Here is a 9,370-nt window from a genome sequence, read left to right as displayed (position 1 = left end):
TATTTAATAAAAAATAATGTGTATTTAAATGAACCCTTTCACTTCACCGCAGAGTGCAGAGCACAACTCTATTGCTTTTCTGCTCTCCTGCTCTTCTTGTCTACTAATAAATTTACATCCTTCTGCCACCACAACAATTCAAAAGTTCCAGCTAAAAGAACAGAGAATTCCTTTCAAGCCTCTGGACCAACACAAAATAGCCTGAAAGGGATTTTGACACATTTAAGTTTAACGAAGCCAAACAATGCTCGTGAGTTGTTTTATGTAGAGCCTAGTAAGGGTGACAAATTAATTCACATGAATATTAAACATAGGGAAGACCACCTGTAGCACCTGGCTCAAGTGGATGGAGCCACAGCCTACAAGGCGTTGGACTAGCTATTGAGTGGCGATGGAGTTAAATTTCTCATCTCACATAGCCTAGGGTAAGATGTGTAGTACATGATATAAAAGTAGTAACGATTAACAAACGCTTTTCCTGAGCTCATATCAAACTAGTATGAGTTGATGTTGTCGTGCGAGCCAGTATTGACTGACCCAAAGTAGATAAAATGTCACTAATGTGGAGAGGCGAGCTGAGACCCCAAGGTTTAAGGTGTGGACTCATTGACCACCCACGAACGTGGATCCTTGAGGGGAGTCTGTAAATTTAGTTGGCGTTGGATAGCTTTGCACAAAGAGAAGCAAATTACATGTGGAAAACATTCTTGAACCAATTGTTGTGTTTTTTTAACTTAAAAGTGGTGGAACCATTGGGTGGTGAATCGAGGAACAAGTCAATGACTCTCTATTGTTTCCCTGCAAGATTTTTTGAGTTATTGTCCTTTTTTTTCAGTTCGTTAGTCAGATTTGATTACAGTGTTTCCCTGGACACAAGGGGCACTGGCGCACTGCCATTGCCACTGTTGTTTAGAAGACAAAAAGGCAATTCAACAATGGAAGAAGGAGCAGAGGCCCACCCTCAAGTGATCCAAAAATTAAAACCTAAATGAACAACAAACATCCAAATCTATATTCACAACATTCCTCTTTATCTTTTTCCCATCAATGGCAATCATTCTATAGCAAAAAAGAATGCACACACAATGACAAAAACTTACATGGTATTGCTCACCTACCCTGTCACTAGCAGAGGAAACACGCGGCTTTGACAATAGGAGGGGTCCAATCTCCAATGACTCCAACCAACAATCCTACCATAAACTGTCAAACTTGAAGAAGCAAGAAAAGGAAAGCATAAACAATACAGTGACCATGAGGGATCAAAGAGGGGGGGGGGGGGGTTTATTAGCATCAGAGACCGAGAACATAAAATATTGACTACTGTTGTAGGAGAGAATGTTCAATCCCCATAGCAATTCCATAGAAACTAGAACAATCATCTGCAAGATATGTTTTAGGAGGAAAGGATATTCTAATCCATCAAAATTAAAATTGCGATTGCCAGGCATGCAAAAGGCAAACAAAAACGATTGTCAGTTGGCATATTCAGTACAAGACTTTTTTAAACATAGATTTCAAAATAATTGGAAGTAAAGGAAACAGAAATATAAAGGTGGGACTTTTAGAAATATTTTTCTATAAGAAACCATAAATCCAACACCACCTTATGGAGCTATTGCAAGCTTCGGTTCAAGGCAAAATCCAGAAAAGAGCTGGAGCTGGTATCTCTTTTTCAGGGGACAGTTCGCTACCCGTTTCCATTTCTTCTGATTCATGTCAAAAACAACAAGTAAAGGTTTTCCATAGCTCTGGATGTATATATGATCAACCATACCACTGCTAGCAAACACATCATCGAGTTCCCCAAATCCTTGGAAAAAGTCATGGCTCATACGTCCAGCTACTTGCCAATCCTTACCATTCAAAACCCAGATGCGAACTCCCGTTATTATGCCAGGTTTATCAGGTTTTCCAATTCCACCCACCATTACCAGCTTCTCCTTCAGGTTCGTCAATCGACCACAAGTGAGAGAGATGGGTTCAGGAATCAAAGTGTCAATCAACAAACCATTTGACGATCTGCTAGAAAGATTATAGGTAATTAGGCCATGCCGATTTCCACGTGCGCCAATGTCGGTGGAGTAAATCAAAATGTACAGCACACTGTCACAGATAACACTCTCATTACCACCTCTCCACCCAATCAAAACCTCTGACAAAGATGTCACCCACATCACTGTCTTTGAATCATATATATGGATCGAAATATCCCACTGAGAAGGATTCTCTAGGACTTTCTTAGACTTCACAATCGAGATGGTATAACCATGTGATTCACTACTAACAGATATTGCAAGTGCACCGTATTCAGAAATTCCCAAACCAGGGGGCTCAACAATCTTCTTGCATTGTTTTTTGATAGGATTGCAGACATGAAAGTCACTTCCACTATTATTGTCCCTGAAGCAAACCAAACCATGTGAAGAAGCAATGAACCAATTGGGTGTCAGTATGAAAGGCAGTTCTATGCCATACCAGTTACCAAGAGAAGGATCATAAGCATAACCCACTTGTTCATCTTTGCTTGTAAACATAAAATACCAAGGCTTCCGTGATTGAGCATCGGAATATTGTAAAAACCTTTCAGAACTAACAATCCCATGCCATCTTTTGCATACAGAACTTGAACTAAAAATGCTTCCAATGGGAAGATAGACTAAAATTTTTTCCAATACGTCATTTGACAAATTTGAATCAGCAGAAACAGTTTCTCCCTTGTTTTCTTCCCTGCATTCACTTGCTTGGTAATTGTGGCAATAGTTGGCATGTGACATTTTTCCCCTCATGATCAAAATCTATAAACCTAAGCACAAAAGCAAAAAATGCATTAAGTACCATACGAATGAGATTGAAGCTTCATGACACCAAACAAAAAACGAATCACTGAATTTGTGCTCACATAAGCTAATGGGGAAATGGCAAAGGAATGAAAAATCGACCACAGAAGTCACAATATGAGGTGAAAGTTGACAAGTTCAGGTGCACAAGTCACCTTGTAATCAGCTCGGTATTCCTCTCCCATTTAGAAAATAGAGAAATAAAAATCAAAAACAAAAGAAAAGAAAAAAAGGTAAACGGTATCGATGCCAAAATGTATGCTTAGGGCTCAAGCAGAATCAACCTTTTTTTCATAGAAAAATAGAATCACTTCAGATCCTATAGCGTGACCACCGTTGGATACAGAAACAAAAGAGAAAAAGGGAACCTTCAACCAGCACTAACATTAGAGTTGAATGAAATCCAAAATTTCATCGAGAATATACCTTATGTGTTTTAGATTGATAGAGTTTCAAAACACCAGGGTGCGTGACGTATCTCTAAACAATAAGATCCAACATCTCCGTCTGAACAAAGAATGGAAATTAACTTAAATTACGATGAGAGCTTCATGAGAATCTAACAAAAAGCATAATTGTTAATGACTACGAATATTGCCGGCTAAAACGAAATCTAGTAGAGACAAATCAGATAATCATGCCTCTATACAGGAGAAATGAAAAGAACACCACAGCAAATAACACATTCCAAAGAGGATAAACTATCCTATGGAGAAAACTAGGCAACAACAGAAAATTTTGGGATTCGCAGAAAGGAACACAACAAACCAAAAAATTAAGCCAACCACCACCAACATCGAATGCGTATTTGTATTGCAATAATATCAGCCAAGGGCCATAGAGGACAAAAATGCCAAATATTCCCAGCCAGACAATTATATTGCTGGAGGTTTGACAATGCCAAATATGGGAAGCCAACCACCCCCACAATTGATTGCATATCCGATAGTGATAATATCAGCCATGTGTCACAAAGGGGGGGAAAAAAAAAGACAGCCAAATATGGAAGCCAGACGATAATATCACTAAAGGGTTAAAAATTTCTTCTTTTATTTTTCTTTTAAATTATGATACATATTGAAGCTGATTAGGAAGAAAACAAGGAAATAAGCATTTACTAAAAAAACCATGACAAACGAAAATAATAGAAAGCATTTTTACCTACATTTCTTACCACAAACATATCTCTTGATCCAAAAATGCCCCCAGTAATTTCAAAACTTAGTATACAATACTAATAGTGGTTTCTCTTGGTTTGAATAACAAAAACAAAGTTACATAGAGGATAGGCAAGAGACTAGTCCATGCATAATTGTCAAGCAAACATAAAACCCCTCATAACTAAACAAATAACATCAAATTACTAAACCAATATCGCACATATGGGAGGGTGTGAACAAAGACTTCGATGATAATGATGATGATGAGAGGATGTCAACAGGTCAATGAAAACACAGTTATTATTATTTTTTAATTGAAAAAGAAGTTTATGGAAACACAGTAATGGCGTTTCTAGGTTATAAGAAAAATAAAATTCCAGCATGAAACCCATCAAGAACATAGCTATGTATCATCGCGAGTCCTAGAAATTTGTCCCGCTAGATCTAATAGACAAGATAAATGGCACAAATGCTAGAAGGCAATGAGGACGGATTAGCAACTGGCATGCAAAATCAGAACTTATACGTCGAACACTTACAAAAAGTAATGGAACATTAACCACTTATCAAATATTTCAGGAACACTAACCACATGTAAGACTACTAGTTATGACTCTTCCCTTGACATATTTGGCTGAGAAACAGCAGAAACCTAAAAGAATATGTTTTGGGATTTACGGCTCATATGAGATTTGAGTCATACAAGAATGACTTGAGAGTTGCATAATGTGTTTGCCTACGACCATACTCCTAAACCTCTTCAATTATTTGAAAACATTACACATCATTGTAGCACTCCAGTGCTCTATCCTTATATGAAGTTAAAACTCCTGTTAAGCTCAATGAAGTTCACATACAACATATATGTTTGGGTATTTACATGTCAAAATGATATCCGGAACTCCATATTATAAAATAATGTGCAAATAAGAAATTGTCAATTCTCTATTTTTTTTGTGATAAGTATCTCTATGGGAAAAGTATGGATACCCAGGTCACTGACAGATACGGTTAATATACTTGTTTTTGAGTGACCATTACTCACAGAAAAATCAGTTTCATTTTCATAGTAGTCACTCCAAATGATCATAAGTATGAAATTTAAACTTTCAGTGACCAGATTGCAAGCGAACACCTTTGGCTGAACGAATGGTAGATACCCTTACCTTTCAGTGACTTATCCATACATATCCGCGGATATCCCTATCTCTATATTTCCATATATAATGCTTCCACTGAATTTGGAGTGACTATTACTCACAGAAAAATCAGTTTCATTTTCATAGTAGTCACTCCAAATGATCATAAGTATGAAATTTAAACTTTCAGTGACCAGATTGCAAGCGAACACCTTTGGCTGAATGAATGGTAGATACCCTTACCTTTCAGTGACTTATCCATACATATCCGGATATCCCTATCTCTATATTTCCATACATAATGCTTCCACTGAATTTCTTATCTGGACCGGACCTCAGGTTGCATAATAGTGCAGTATTGACTCTTCTTGGTTCAAGTTATCTTGAGAAAAAGCTGACTCTAGGTTGGTTTAATACTGTTACGAAAAGAAGAGCCCACTCCAAATTTACAAGTAATATTATATAATTATTGTGCAATATCTGAATTATCGTGCAGTATCATCTAATCAGTCTAAGCCATAATCCTCAGTATTTGAATTCACTATACGAATCCAAAGTTGGAACTAGTTACAGTGTGGCACGTGTTTTCTCCTTCTACATTCATTCAAATCTAAAACTACATTTTATACTGTTCCTTTGAGTCAAGTCCTCCTTTACAACTTCCATCCTTGTATCTTATTCAAGCTCTCATGTATTTAATAGCATCTCATACTTTGATATTCTCAACTTTCTGCAACAAGTAATTGACATCCCCATCCTGCACATGGTCATAGCATCTAAGACGGTGTTCTTTCATCTTATCTTCAATCAAGGCTGCTCTTACCTTAGATTGGGTCGATATCTTTTCTTATGTTGCCAAACCACCACCACAACATTTTGTCTCTCTGCTACATTCAATATGTTTTCTGCCCACAATCAATATTACATCCACTCAGGTCTACTTCTACAAGATACATTCTCTTGATTTTCCAATCATTTTATAGAATCCAATATATTTAAAACACCCCACTCTTAGCAATGTCTTGCGCTCTTGCCTCTCTATTTTAACCAATAAATCCTTGATCTCTGTTTTTCGGCTAAAATTTACATTTCATGAATTCTATTTTACTCCAAATTAGTCCCAAGCCAGAAGATTACAAAGTACATCCCGATGTACCATCAAAGAAAATGCTTGGGAGACTAGAAAAGTTTCATCAATTAATAGATAGAATATTAACACCATTTATTCGTTTTATTATCTTCAGTTTGGATTTCTGTATGTTTCTTTCACAAAAAAGTCACCATTAGATAGAATCACCCAGCCTTTCCTTGAGAAGATACCCCCATATGATACAACCATATTACCACAAACTACGAACTTGCAGTTATTGATTCAATATTTTAGAGTTTTAGTATATGTCTGCCAAAACATACACTAGAACAAATTCACCTCCATAGATATCTTATACGATTCCATTACTGACAGATTTAACAAGCATCTATTTATTTCCTTTTTACTTAAATCTACCAAAACAAATCATCTTCTGCATTACTGTATCTACTTGAGTGTCAAGGTAGTCTATCAAGGCTACGCAAGGAGATGGGAGGAAATATCAGATTTACGGGTTCCTTGCCGTTTTCGACAAGAGCCTCAACTAAAATATCTTCAATGGCATCCCTATCTGTACCAAATCAACAGGAAGTAGTTAAGGACATAACACATGGTGATCAGCAACCAATACTTCCAAAGAACTCCCATCACATTATCACCCTTTACATAACAACTCTTTAATTTCTTTAACTTATGAATTGCATTTTCCCAAATGATATTTGATCAAAGTGGTTTTCCTATTATAATTGCTTAAAAACGTAAAGTCAGCTCATGACTTCATGTTTTCTACTTTTTTGTTGACATTTTTATTTAGCCATCTCTTTCAAAAATGGCCAACTAATTACAACCATTGAAATGGTTGGTGTGGATAACCTTTCAACAGATGTCAGCAAGAGAACAAGATGCTGGCTACATCAGCTTGCACTGGGAATCTCTATTTTGGAGATAGACCTGGCTCTAAATATGACTAGCTTTGGGTCTAAGCGGCAGTATACTTTTGCTTCAATATAAATGAAAATCCAATTAAAGAGAGCACCCAACCAGATGGAAGAAAAAGTAACAGACCATTACTAGTGAATATAACATCATATATGAATCAAAAACCTGAAAACTCTACGACAGTAATCCTTCTGTTCAAAGTTGGTAATTATTGTATCATGTTTGAAATACTCTATCCAATCACTTCGGGGGGACTGGAAGTCAGCTAGTGAAAGCTCCATTCCTATCTGTTGTATTACTTTCCTGCAAATTGCATATGTGCATATGTTAGATGATGTCAATGTTCCCTGTCAAAGTTCAACTCTATATGACAATAAACTAAGCCACTTGACTTCCATTCATTGCATCAGAGTCCACTCCATTGAAAGCATGCTGCTCGTACAGTCATTGGGAGAGAAGCATAGGAATTCACTAATTATTGTAGCCAATACATACACCCCTAAAGTCTTTCAGTATCATATTCTTGCAATTAGAATGTTTTCCATAAGAACTCAATGTTTGAGTAGTCTTTGGCATTAAGAAATTTTGTAGCAAAAAGCCATTATCAGTGAGATCAAAATCTATACTTTTAGATCAATGCTATCAAGTAAATACCGGTCCAAAATATACACAGCAGCAACTTTCTCACAAAGAAGCATATCCATTGCAAAATATGATGACTTCACTGAGATGATTATATTGGGATTCAGGCGACACACCCCTGAAAACACTGTGAGCAAATAAACCACATAATTCTTACACTCAAAACTCTACACAGCTACAGAGCTCCTTTTTCCCTTTATCTACTATTTGCAGGACTAAAATTCAATACCTTAATAATAAATTTCCAGCAGCGGATCCAGGCATTTCTCTCATAACCAATGATATTCATTAAGTTCCGGCAGAACTTTGAAAAAAATCTAGCATAAGGCTTTCAAATATTGAAAACGGGCTCATATTGAAATTGTGACCAGTACATGATACCGAAAATTTGACAGACTATTAATTGCAATAAATAAAGAATGCACAAGAAAATAATTCAGGAATCCATCAAAATAATCATTTCAATGCAAGAGGAACAACAATTATCAGCAAAATAAAGACTTACCCAAGCAGTCCTCGACGAGGGAGATCAGAGCGGACCCCGTCGTCAGAAAACGAAGTCGTAGATAATCTTTTCAGGCAAGCACCTTCAAAACTCGAAGGATTACAGTGGGAGTTGAACTGGAAACGGAAAGAGAGATGCGAAAACCTAAAACTTCAATCAAAATTATAAAAACCACTTCTGTTTTTCCCTATTAAGAAAAAATTGGATAATGCCAAGTCATTTTGGCTTTGCTATTTGTAGATCGACGATACCACTTCTTTTTTTCCCTATTAAGCAAAAATTGGATAATGCCAAGTCACTTTTGGCTTTGCTATTTGTAGATCTTATCGTCGGTAGTGATATACATACATAAGATTGGGTACATAAAAGATACATAATGATGTGACAACTGACTGGATATGTTGACTAAGCAAATTCAAAAATCAAAAATCAAACCTTACAAATCATTTTTATCTCTCCTCAATTTTACTTTTCTCTCTCCTCTGTCTCTTCCTCTCCTCTCTCTCACGCGATTCTCTCTTTTCTCTCACGGCCAATAACGGACCTCTACCATCCGACCACCGATATGAACGCCGCTGCCGCCAAAAGAAGCGTCCGGCCACCAGGAGCAACGCTCAGCCACCACTTGCCGTCAACGGTTGTTGATTTTGTCGGAAATCCACCATGAAGCCATGGGTATCCACCAGACAAAAATCACATATCCGACTGATTTCGATGTCGGTTTGGCAATCCGACACCACCAATGGACTCACCTACGTGAGGAGCACTTAGCCCAGCCCTTCGTCGATCAAAACGGCCACCGAAAAATAGAGACCCACATCGAAGGTATACTCTGGTGCGTTATTACACTGTCCCAAATTAATTACACTGTCAAGAAAAATATTAATTATCAAGATGGGGATCTAAGTTCAAGTTTCTTTGGTGTGATAGAGACCCATATAACATGTTGTGCACTCATCACAAACACAGCCTATTGAGAGATCAAGCTGGTTAGAGAGAGAGATGTCGAACGAAGTCAGTGAATAAGGGCAGAGCCATTGAAAGGACTACGTGGA

General features: G+C 37.2%; 1 protein-coding gene across 2 annotated transcripts; it reads right to left on the bottom strand.

Annotated features, from left to right (window-relative positions):
• Positions 1-1,335: 1,335 nt before the first annotated feature.
• Positions 1,336-8,647, bottom strand: LOC119984597 (F-box/kelch-repeat protein At3g61590-like). 2 transcript variants are annotated; one of them, XM_038828615.1, is made up of 4 exons: positions 8,316-8,647; positions 7,334-7,471; positions 3,267-3,347; positions 1,336-2,806 (listed from the first exon to the last, which is right to left on the bottom strand). In XM_038828615.1, exon 4 carries the CDS (start codon positions 2,787-2,789, stop codon positions 1,608-1,610), a length of 1,182 nt encoding a protein of 393 aa, XP_038684543.1. In that variant the 5' UTR covers positions 2,790-2,806; positions 3,267-3,347; positions 7,334-7,471; positions 8,316-8,647; the 3' UTR covers positions 1,336-1,607. The 2 variants fall into 2 exon arrangements, with proteins under 2 accessions (XP_038684543.1, XP_038684545.1); XM_038828617.1 differs by lacking the exon at positions 3,267-3,347.
• Between the last annotated feature and the right edge of the window lie 723 nt (positions 8,648-9,370).

The sequence above is a fragment of the Tripterygium wilfordii genome, chromosome 18, assembly GCF_013401445.1.
Source record: "Tripterygium wilfordii isolate XIE 37 chromosome 18, ASM1340144v1, whole genome shotgun sequence".
Taxonomy (NCBI): domain Eukaryota; kingdom Viridiplantae; phylum Streptophyta; class Magnoliopsida; order Celastrales; family Celastraceae; genus Tripterygium; species Tripterygium wilfordii.
Note: the sequence above shows the minus strand (reverse complement) of the source record. Positions and strands in the feature narration are given on the sequence as shown.

Bases quoted from the DNA above. Each gene is read 5' to 3' on its own strand.
- LOC119984597 (XM_038828615.1), bottom strand. From the start codon at position 2,789: ATGAGGGGAAAAATGTCACATGCCAACTATTGCCACAATTACCAAGCA.